The sequence below is a fragment of the Ochlerotatus camptorhynchus genome, unplaced genomic scaffold (assembly GCF_037179485.1).
Source record: "Ochlerotatus camptorhynchus isolate MF236.1 unplaced genomic scaffold, CSIRO-AGI_Acam_v1.1 ptg000062l, whole genome shotgun sequence".
Lineage (NCBI taxonomy): Eukaryota > Metazoa > Arthropoda > Insecta > Diptera > Culicidae > Ochlerotatus > Ochlerotatus camptorhynchus.
The window spans coordinates 6,622,688-6,635,246 of NW_027040552.1; the positions used below are offsets into that span (position 1 = coordinate 6,622,688).

Here is a 12,559-nt window from a genome sequence, read left to right on the forward strand (position 1 = left end):
TGGAACATTTTATTTAAATCTGGTTGATACTATGTTAGTAGAAAACTTAAGGACTACTCAATAGACATATAATACAGAAAAATTAATTTCTTTCCAGATTTTTAGGAGCATACATAGATTTGAGCTTTTCTACCACTGTAGTAGCAACCAGATTTAAATAAAATGCTCCATTTGCAAAATAAAAGCATGTTAAGATTGCACTCGTATACTGCCCCGTGGAAAATTTTGAAACCATCATCACTTTCATAGTTCTTCTATTCTCCACGTGTGCCAACTTTGATTTGCCAATTACCGCTACCTACTTCTCTCCCTTCCGCTCTCAGAATTCGCCGATTCGGTGTCTCTCGTTGTGTTTTCTGCTGAGACTGGGCAATATTCGATACCGCGAAACATCTCCGCAGTTATGTTTTCTTTCGGCGCAGAAGATGTGCGGTAATCAAAAGTTAAGAATGTAGCTAAACATTTACAATAACATTCTACCAAATTTTCATGTGCGTTGTCCACTGCAACAGCCGAACGTACGAACGAATAGGGTGACTATAGCGCATTTTATGAAAACGTCACAAGTTTTTATGGCTGTTTTAAATCAATAATTACGAAGAAACCATAAAGCCTACAAGGTTACTACCAAAGGCACAAATCTAGGGAACTGCATGGAAAATGTTTTGTAGAAGAACTAAATAAACAGAAATGAAAATTTTCAACTTAAAAACACTAAAATGTATGAAATTTCACCAATTTTTTTGGTACTTTCAACATACTTTTCAATTTTAATGTATGATAATTAACTTTAATCGAGTTCTTTTTCAAAGAGCATTGATAGCTAAGACTTTAATCTTTCATTTAGTATGTTGAAATCAGAAAACCACATTAAGATTAAAAAATATAGCCAACCAAAGTTGGCAATACAAAAAAACATAAAATGTTGAATAACTCACTTAGCAGTCATTTCCGACCCTATGTTTCATGGGGATTTTTTCATAACTTTAGGAGCCCTATCTACCCTGAAAATATGTAAAACCCGGAAACAAACACCCTGTATAAGGGAAAAATAATATTGATTTACATAAATTTGATTTTGATACAATAAAAAAAAATATGAATCGCTGCAACTAAAACTTTTCGTTGCTTTAAAAATGCTGCAGGTTGATTCAAGTAAACATGTTTTTTGAATCAATAAAAATCGATGTTTATTTCCCTGTTTAATTCATTAAAGCTGGTGGCATTATTTCAATTCATATTTTTATTGTATTACTCTATGGTTTTTATTGATCTATATTCTATTCAAAATTTTGTTTGAAATGAATCGCGCTTTATTTGAACGAACTATGTTTTTTTTCTGCGTGATTTAGATTGGCCCCGCCTTTATTTAACGAGCACCAATCATGTTAGACAGTCCGAATGACTGAAGGAACAATCATGTACCCATCATTTCAAATTGTACATTGGACAATTTTGGACCTATGATTATCTTAAATAAATGAAAGTAAATTTGGATGGATGTTTTTGTATCACATAGAAGAGCAATACGCCTTTTTAATAGAAACTAAACGATCGTATCAACCTCTGGTGGTGAATAAGAGAACGTCATTGTCGGGTGGTTTGTTTATCCATCATATGGGTATTTTTTGAATCGGGGTGACATCTACACACTTAGATTTTTTGCCGAGATGGGCACCACCGAGCAGCTCGGCATTTTATTTTGCTGGATCTCAGTGAAAAACTTGCCGAGATTCAGCTAACAAACGGGAATTTTGCCGAGATCTCAGCTAACAAACATATTTTTTGCTGAATTTCCAGCAAAATAAAATGCCGAGCTGCTCGGTGGTGCCCATCTCGGCAAAAAAATCTAAGTGTGTAGAGATCGAAAATTGATATGCGACGCAATTTTTAAATCCAAGATGGTGGCTTCCAGGTTAAGAAAAAATTTGGAAATGCTGTCAAACACTTATCAATAAAGGTATTTTTGGAATAGGGATGATTTCTAGAGGATGAAAATCGATATCCGACGCCATTGTGCAATCGAAGATGGCGGCTTCCGATTTACGAAAAAGTGGAAATACAGTCAAATACACCTCAATATTGGTATTTTTGTAATCGATATGAAGTCTACAGATCGAAAATTGATATGCGACGCCATTTATAAATCCATGATGGCGGCTTCCGATTTCAGATGAAGTGGGAAATACTGTCAAATACCCATCAATATAGGTATTTTTGGAATGAGGATGGCGTCAACTCGGGCGTCAAGAGGCCGGAAATCTATATCCGACGCCATTTTGTAATCCAAGATGGCAGCTTCCGATTTACGGAAAAATGTCAAATATCCTTAAATATGGCTATTCTCAGAATGGGGATGAAACATAGATGCTGAAAATTGATGTCACGCCGTCTTTAAATTCAAGGTTGCGGTTTTGGTTCAGAAAAACTGTGAAATGCTGTCAAATACAGATCAATGTGGGTTTTTTTTAATCGGGCTGACATCTAGAAGCCAGAAATCGATGTCTGACGCCATCTTGAAATTCAAGATGGAGGTGGAAGTGTCAGGAAGAAGTTTCAAATAACCTACAAATAGCATCGAATATCGATTTTCAGCATCTACGCGTCGTTCTCGTTCCGAAAATACCCAGATCTTAGGGTATTTGACACTTTTTGTGAAACTTGATGGCCACCATCTTGGATTCCAAAATGGCGTAGAATATCGATTTTCGGCATCTACGCGTCGTCCCCGTTCCGAAAATACCCTATTGTAGGATAGTTGACACTTTTTGAATCCTGATGGCCGCCATATTGGATTCCAACATAGCGTCGGATATCGATTTTTGGCATCTACGCGTTGTTTCCGTTCTGAAAATACCCATATCTTACACTTCATAAAACCAATGGCCACTATCTTGAATCCGAAAGTGGCGTCGGGTATCAATTTTTAGCATCTACGCAGCATTCCCGTTCCGAAAATAACCTATTGTAGCGTATTTGACACTTTTCTGAAACCCGATGGCCCGCCATTTTGGATTCCAATATAACGTCTAATATCGTTCCGAAAATACCCATATTGTAGGGTATTTGCGAGGGGGGCGACTCTATCTACGATGCAGAAAAGATTGTGTTTTGTTGTTGCTAGCTGCGCGTACGCTGAGTAGATAGAAGGAAGATTTATGTCGATTTTGAAGATTTCCTGCAAAAATTTGAAGCACGATGCAAGTAGATGCGCAAAATGATAGATGATTTTTCGAAGATTGATTCGCTAGTGTGAGATTTTTTGAGCATCTAGAATTGAGATTTAGATGTGTCGCCCCCCTCGGGTATTTGAGACTTTCCCTGACCTCTTTGGCTGCCAGCTTGAACTCCAGAATGGCCTTGTTAATTTAATTTTCGTTTAATATAAAATAATATATTATTATGTACTATATATAATCTGGATGCCTTCTCTATCGGCAACCGATATTGTGCGGATACTATCCGGATACTATATTTTGATGCCTGCGTCGTCAGGTCGCCCCGAATTGAAGTGAAAGTGGAAAAAACGAAGGAAGCAGTTTTCGAGTCATCCATTGCGTCAATTAATCATGTTTTGTTGTTTTTTACATCATCGACATCCAGAGGGCCAGTCACTTCGAATGTATGGGAATGGTAGGAAACCATTTGGAAATGCATGAAAATTTTCAGTTTTAATTCATTATCGTCTTTATGGGCAGTTTTAGGTGCACAAAAATTGCACGAGTACATTACTATGGTGATAAGGTAAACACTCGTTTATTTGTTTCCTTCTGTGAAAGCATGTTTAGTCACAAATCGTGGATTTTCTGATATTCTCCATACTGCAAAAATGAATTTCCTACCACTGAAGGGGCGTTATCTCTCGGATCTTCAGTATAGCTACTACTCAAATCATATAATTAATTGAAATAAGTCTTTGCTTTATATGAAATGAACTGAATCACTTGACGAACGAAACAAGTGATAGTTCAGTCATGTTTGAAAAGAGGAATGTTCATCATGACTCGATAACAAGAAACACGGTGACTTACACGAAAATGATATTGCTCGAAATGAAGCGATTCTGCGGAGAGTTCATCTTCTTTTCTTTGTTTCGAAAATGCAGAACCCTGATTGCTACTGTCAAATCGACCAATCAGAAGCTGGCTCGAAATCGCTACCCGTTTGTCAAGTCCTTAAGAGGAAGAGGTGACAATTGGCTTCTTCCTCTTTTATTTCTATCTCTACCTCTATCTTTATCTATCTCTATCTCTATCTTACGCACATGAAAAATCGGCCAATCAGGAGCTGGTTCACGTTTGACAGAAAAGTGGTTCATTTTCGCCCCCGTATTGTTACGATTGTTACCTCTTCTCTTAGGTCAAGTCCCGTCCCAGATTCTATACAGAGCTGTAAAAAGGGCCTATCTGCTTTGATCGATTTTCTTCATCGACTTTCTCTTTTGATAACCACGGCTATGCAAGCAGCAACTTGACAGTGAGCATTAATAAGGGCCTATACGCGATGATCGATTCTGTTCGTCGATTTTGTCTTTTGTTAATAACTCGCTAGATTTAACGTTTCTCGGTGCGTTTGCTGTTGCTTTTGATAGCTTATACAACCTGTTACAACTCTGCATTGAACAAATTCTAGAAAATTCTTTCGCTTAGCTGTAGCAATGCAAAGAGAAAATCGGTGAAGAGAATCGATCATCGCGTATTCGCCCTTATGCATGCTCACTGTCGAACTGTTATCGTGCTAATTTTGCTACATGCACTGATAAATTAAACTATTCCCATTTTGCTTGAAATTTAATCAATTTGACATTGAACTAAGTTAATACTCTCTTTCTAAAAATAAGCATCTGATATTAATCCCATTTCAATCATGGTTGATTATATTGAATATTATATTTTTTGAATAAATTATAATCATTTTTGATTCTATTTTAATAATTTTTGATAGAATTTTAATATTTTTCGATTATAGGGGAAATGGATGTAATGTCGGTCTAAATGTCCCTAATTTGGGCCCATACATAAACTCAGCAATCGACTAAATTTTCAATAGCGACCAAAAATATCCATTAGTACCGTCCCAATGACGCGTTCATATAGATAAAATTGATAAATAGCAGATTTTTAGCGATGGGCCCAATCTTAGATCCATAGGCCAACATTAGAGCCTATTCCCCCTATATCAGTATTGAAAAAGAATAAAATTTAATTGGCAAATCAAAGTTGGCACTCGTGGAGAATAGAAGAACTATGAGAGTGATGATGGTTGCTTGTATTTTGCAAATGGAGTATTTTATTTATATCTGGTTAATGCTACGCTAGTATAAAACTTAAGGACTGCTTAATAGACATATAATATATAAAAAAATGTCTTTTCAGATTTTTATGTGTAGACATAGATTTCAGCTTATCTACAACTGTAGCAGCAACCAGATTTAAATAAAATGCTCCGTTTGTAAAATAAAAGCATTTAAAGATTGCACTTGTATACCTCACCGTGTGAAATTTTGAAAACATCATCACTCTCATAGTTCTTCTATTCTCCACGAGTGCCAACTTTGATTTGCCAATAGTTTTCCGCTATGCCACGTGTAAAACTAAATCGGAATTGAAATGTAGCTGAAATATAATAAATCAGTTTAAAATCGACTTTCAACTAAACGACAATTCAATTATCAATATGGTAGAATAATTACGCTACATAATTGAGAATTTTCCGTCACGCTTTGACCGGGAGGAAGCTGTCAGAATTTAAACCATATTTCTAGATAGAGCTGGAACATAGAAAAAAGTTGTTGAATATTACATCCAAACTGCTGCAACCAGGTCAATACATCTGTTGTGTAATATAGCGTTGTACGATGTACATCGATTTTGCGAACAAAATTACATCCATTGATGTAATATTGTATCTGCTATTTGCTATTAGATCATTATTTCATACATCAGCTTGAATAACATTGATCGATATTACATTTTTTTTTTGCTGTGAATTAGGGCGAAACAGCTTTTGTAAACAATGACTTCTCTCGTTAATTTTTTGAAAGTCATGGCTCTCCCTGGTAAATAGACATCCCCATCGAGTAGGGGAAGACTTACCCTTCTCGATGGATATGTTGATTTACGTAGGCGTGCCTTGAATTCCTAGAAATCATCAAGAGAAGTCATTGTTTGCAAAGGTTGTCTCGCCCTAATTCCAGCTCTATCTAGATTTCTCTGACAACACTGTCCTAGGGAAAGCAGAAACTGAAATTTTGTCTCGTTTTATTCAATTTATTTTTACAGAAGGATGCCGTGCATTTTAATGGAATTCTTTAAAATTTGATTAATATTGACAATCCATACGGTCAAAAAAGTATTCGTTTTACCATGACGACAGTCGGTCAAATTAAAAGTCACTCGGAAGTAAACACAAAATTGCGGGTTACCAAACCTTGCAGACAAAATTACTTAGTTGACCGTGCAACCAGATTTACTTTTATTCTCTCCGCGCGTCTCTTATAAAACATCGTCTCCCAGTGACTTAAGAGTCTGCCGGTGGCGGAGGTGGTGGCTGCTGGTTATCATTATTGCCACCATTTTGATTGGCACCGGGAGTGCTGCCGGGTGGAACCACTCCGGTCTGCTCCATCTGTCGGATCACGTTGGCAAACACATCCGGATTTTGGCTGCTCATTTGCATCGCCAGCTGCCGACCGGTTTCTAATAGGGCATCCACGTTGTTCATGCCGCTAAGTTGACCTAGCCTGAAATGAGAGGAAAGTTGTTGAAATATCGCATTGAAATTGAAAGTTACAAAGCATTTTACATGTTCTGAATCGACGGATCGCCCATCATCCTTGTGGCCATGCTAACGAGGGCAGGGTTGTTCAAAGCAGCTGCAAAGTCGATTCCGCCGAGCTCTCCACCTCCTAGATTGGGCAATCCTCCGGCAACGCCTGCTCCAACTGGAGCAGAGCGGAGTTCCTCCAGTCTTTGCTGCGTGACACTCATGTTGTTCTTGTAGTCTTGGTTATCCGGTTCGATCCGCAAAGCATTCTGATACGCTTCCAGAGCCTGCTCGTGCTTGTTCATCTTCGAGTAAGCCAACCCGAGACGCCCGTACGCTTTGCTGTAATTCGGATCATACCGCAGTGACATGCGACAATCGTCCGCTGCACTCTGGTAATCACCCATACGACTGTAGGCTGCTGCACGGTTGCAATAGAACACCGGATTAGTTGCATCTCGGTTGATGGCTCTGAAAGAGTGTGTTCAATGTTTACCGCATCTGCACAAAATAACAGAAAAGACAAATATTTGCTCAAATTCACTACTTACTTGCTGTACGTGTTCAGCGCTTCTTGGTACTTCTCCTCCTTCATCAACCGATTTCCTTCGTTCTTCAGGTTCTCCGCTTCCTGCTTCCGTTCCGGCGAGACATTCGTGAACGTACCCTGGTAGACTTCGAACAAGTCGATATGATTCAGCGGATTTTCCTGGCTGTTATCACCTTCTTCCTGTCCAATTTCGTAGACATTTTCCAAGCACTGTATGGCCACCTCTAAGCTTTCACGGGAGTCGGAATTAATGTTCGGCTGCTCTAGTTGCCCGTTCAGGAAACGTATGAACGACCGCACGAAAAACTTTGCCTCAATATCACTCATCCTTTTGCTGTTTTTTTATGTTGCTACTGGCCAGAACGCGGAGTGGAATTTTCCGGGGTTCACTTATGGTTTGGAATAGAAACAGCAGCGATCCTCGAAGATGATCTGACACGATTTGATTGGCTGCTCTCGATGCGGTGATGATATTTTTTCTGCCTTTTAAAATGACAGACGGATCGACAGCAAGCAGCGGGGGACAGTTTTGACGGAACGACAGCTGACAGATAGCGAATTCGTTTATTATTCAGTTCCAACCTGGATCGGGTATCAAGATTGGGTCTGCTTGTTTTCTGACAAACGTCAGTTTGCTCGTTTGTTTTTAAAACCTAGCTCAGGTTGAGGTTCGCACTGACAAAAAGTTCGGTTTCGCACTGGGTTGGAACTGGTTCGAACCCCGATAATAAACGAATTCGCTAAGACTGTATGACAGAAGACGTTACAGTACTCTTCCCATAAATGGAATGAATATTTTAATTTGGGTTCTCATTATAGTACGTTCAGACTAAAGAGCCTGGATTTATAAATTCAGGCTCTTTAGTTCAGACTACAGAGTTATAACATGTTATAGCGCTATCTTGATGTTGGTTTCTGTGTTGCAATTATTTGACAACCGTTATAACATGTTATAACTCTCCAGTCTGTATTGCGTTTTACCCTGATAAAATAGTTATGGTTATTTTGCTTAACGACGTGTTCTGGGTATAATCCAAACCATTTGTGGAATGGTTCAATCATTAGTGTATGGTACTTTTTTATTAGGGTATTCCGACATCGTCTGAATAGAGTGTGTGTTTCGAGGTGTGTTTATAAAGGCCCACGCACATTAGATCCGGATCGAATGCGTTGCGGCAAAGTGACAGCAAAATCTATGGTCTAACTGTCAAATTTAAGTCAACGCAACGCAAAAGGATCTAATGTGGGTGGCACTTAAGAATCAAGTTAAGAGAAAAGCAGTGGAACTTTCTGCATAAACGCGAACCACAGACAAACAGACATAACACACGCAAGTTGTTCATCGAACACTCATTTAACGGTCAATTAAAATGTTTTTAGTTAGTAGTACCGCCACCTGTGGCACGCATAGTTACATTTGACGTTTACACACTACCACCATCTGTTCAGCATACTGTCTGTCACAGTATACTCAATATTGAAAAATATTCAATACCGAAAATGGTTAAAATTGTTTGTAATCCCTACTAAACTCTCGTATCGGGGACCGAGGGTGCAGTAGTGTGCGCCGATTAAACGTCAAAAAGCTCTATTGGCAAATCAAAGTTGGCACTCATGGAGAATAGAAGAACTATGAAAGTGATGATGGTTTCAAAATTTTCCACGAGGAAGTATACGAGTGCAATCTTTTTTCTTCTATTCTCCACGAGTGCCAACTTTGATTAGGCCTTTTTAATAGAAACTAAACGATCAATTCGACCTCTGGTGATGAATAGGAGAAGGTCAAAAAGAGTGTTGTGAGCAGAAATTTTAGCCTTGAGACATACAATGATAAATTGAACTATTCCCATTTTGCTTGAAATTTAATCGATTTGACATTAAACTCAGTTTAATCATATCGAATGATTAAAAATTAATCCTCTCTTTCTAAAAAATAAGCATCTGATATCAATCCCAGTTTAATCATGATTGATAAGATTTTAGATTATCTTTGTTTGAATAAACTTTAATCATTTTTGATTATATTTTAATAATGTTTGATTGAATTTTAATCTTTTTTGACTATATATCAGTATTGAAAAAGAATAAAATTTAATACTGGAAAGATTATTTCGATTTTAATCATGCATGACTACTGCCAAAGTAATCATGGCTCGCACTCAATAAGGCGAAGCGAGAATCTGCATACTTTTTAAGCTTTTTTGATTTAATTTATCTGTGAGTTTAGGAAGCGGGACACTTTTTTTTTACTTTTCCCGATAAATTGATTCATCTGAGATGCTCCAACATTTAATTTATAGTTGAAAAATTTAATTCTGTAACGTTTTTCACGCAGAAAAAAACATAGTTCATCCAAATAAAGCACGATTCATTTCAAACAAAATTTTGAATAGAATATAGATCAATAAAATCCATAGAGTAATTCAATAAAAATATAGAATTGAAGTAATGCCAGCAGCTTTATTGAATTAAACGTCAAGTTTTATTGATTCAAAAAAATGTTTGCTTGAATCAACCTGAAGCATTTTTTAAAGTAACGAACAATTTTAGTTGTATCGAATCATATTTTTTCATTATATCAAAATCAAATTTATTTAAATTAATAAATATTATTTTCATTATTTATTCTATTTCAATTCAGGTTTATAGCAAATTGCTAACAATACACTGTCTCGCATAAAAAGCATTGTTTTGAGTCGGAACCAAATTCAATCATTATTACGAATATGAAAACGTTAACGAACAAATGCAATCCACGAAAACAGTAAACCGAAGTAAAACAACAGATCAACTATTTATATGTACTTCCGCCCTCCGTCAATAGTTAATAACCTCTTAAGTATACTCGATTGTTTTGTTTTGCGGTAATCACTCCAACAAGTCGTCTGGTATTTGATCCGGTTTAGCTTAAAATTGCGTGTCTACTGCAATTTGTTCCGTCACCGCTGAAATTTTAATAACATTAATTAATTTGAACGATTCAACACAATTTATAAAATTATAACTTACATTTTAAGAGCAAATAACGGAGGCATAGACAGGAGGAACTTCTTATCGTTTGCCAAACTATGCCGATACAGACTGACTGTTTGAAACGTGCACTTAAAAAAATATTCAGTTAAAACAATCAAAGTAACCATTTGGATTGAATAAAATATATAATTGTTACAAACCAAATTTCGTTTATTTAAATCAATCGCATTAATGATGCATTCAATAAAATTTATAGATTTGATGTGAATGGAGTGCTATATTAATTTAAAACTTCTTCATGAACTGAAACAAACCGAGACATTGTATTGAAAAATAACAAAATATTTTATTAATTCACTACAGAGCGTTTTTTCTGCGTGTTGCAAAGATCCTGCTGGTGATCAGGAATATTTTTGTTGAGAAAAATAGAAAATTCGAAAAGTGTCTTAGTGGTTATGATCTTCCGGATTTCTCGTGTGTGAATAGTAGTTAAGGTACAAACAAGGGGTAGGTCACTCAGCACAGTGTGCCAAAAACACAGTAGGACACACCATGGCTCACTAATTTGGCACCCATGGTACATATTTTTTGTGATCTCTAAAGTAATTGGCATCACTGCATTATTTCTGCGCATGTGCAGTGAGGATGTGTCAAAATTTGATTATTGACAGACAATTTTCGGTATCCGCAACAAATAATTCGCCGGATCCTCCAACTCACCCTTACTGCTATGATCCGCAACGGAGCAACGGAAGATGCTGACATCACGACGACGGCCGGGTGGATTTAATATGAATCTTTGAAAGCCAACGCAAGAGTACAGAAACTGCCACGGAACTGGGAAGTTTATGCACTTCAGTATGACTTCCAGATGTTTCACGGATTTTGCAGCAAAACATTCACTAACATTGTCTGTTGTAGAGCTCCAGACATAGATACGCTATCCGGCACACCAACAGAACCACCAACCGGCCGAATCACCAGGAAGCATTTTAACCTCAGTCCTCGAATAAAATTTATTAAAAATGGACTAAAAACATATTAATTAAATAGCAGTAAATCATTTTTTTAATAAACTTTCTGACTTATTCGACATTGGACATACTCATCCTCATCTCCACCATCGACATCATCCAATATCGAAAGGCTGTGCAGCGACGTGGACAGTCCCGTCTGGCTGGAGCAGATATTTGCATCTACGTAGCACTTTTACGGATTGATTTCGTACGGTTAGCAGGTGACGATTTTGAGAAAATTTAACTGTGACGAATTGATTTTCTGCGTCATACATTCCGCCTCCAGTAGCTCCTGGATGGTGATCCGAGTTTTGGGATTCTTTTCAACGGATTTCCTCAACGTTCACGAATGGGTGCTCGAAGAACAACAACACGTACAGTGTCAGACAGAGAGTCCACATTTCCAGTTCAGGGCAGGAGTATCGGTTGCCTACTAACACATCCAGACTGCAGTACTCGGTTTACCCATAGAGGTAACTCTAAGACCACTGGGTCCCGAAGAAAATCATTACTATTTTTGGCTCACTCAGTACCAGAACAACGGTCCCAAGCAGTCCCAAGCTATTTCACACACCCCTGATGTTATCTGTCAAACTTTCATAGCGAATCAAAACAAACATATTGTAGTAATAGAATTTCAACTAGAATAGGGTACGTTAATCGTTTGCTTGGGACCAATAGGCTACTAAAGTGGTGAGCCAATTTAAAATCGTTAGTTTCGTATTGATTGTTGGTTTACCTACACGCAGAAAAAACTATCGCCGAAACAAAAATATTTGAGGTAAATTTAAACATAAACTCAGTTTGTTCTGGCCACAAACATAAATTAGGTTGATTTTAAACGTATTCCATGTTTGAAGCCATGTGAAATCAATGTTTAAAATAAAATTATGTTATGTTTATTTCAAAAATATTCGTGTTGAAAATAAACGTATTTATTTTTGTTTGGTTTGACAGTTTCTCATGTTTAAAATAAACATACATATTTTAAAATTATTTAAGTAGTTGAGTGCAAACGATTTGCAAAGAAATGAAAAAAAAAAAACTTTGGGCAGGGCTTCTTAATTCCTGCTCTTTTTCGGGTGCGATTAAGGGTAACCTGTGGGTATTGGGGATGCGAGGACCCGTCGGGGTGGGTGTCCAGGAGTTCCCGTTCAGGGGAACCGGTGCAAATTTGTGTTATTAGCGTCGTTTTGCCGTTTCTGTCTCGGTTTCTGCCACTGGTCCTCATACCGGTTTCTTTCTATGTTCGGTG

At 37.4% G+C, this 12,559-nt stretch overlaps 1 protein-coding gene across 1 annotated transcript; it reads right to left on the reverse strand.

Annotated features, from left to right (window-relative positions):
* Window positions 1-6,271: 6,271 nt before the first annotated feature.
* Window positions 6,272-7,786, reverse strand: LOC135717556 (small glutamine-rich tetratricopeptide repeat-containing protein beta-like). Its single transcript, XM_065239693.1, has 3 exons — window positions 7,317-7,786; window positions 6,805-7,236; window positions 6,272-6,742 (listed from the first exon to the last, which is right to left on the reverse strand). The coding sequence occupies exons 1-3, from the start codon at window positions 7,640-7,642 to the stop codon at window positions 6,520-6,522; spliced, it is 981 nt and encodes a 326-aa protein (XP_065095765.1). The 5' UTR covers window positions 7,643-7,786; the 3' UTR covers window positions 6,272-6,519.
* Between the last annotated feature and the right edge of the window lie 4,773 nt (window positions 7,787-12,559).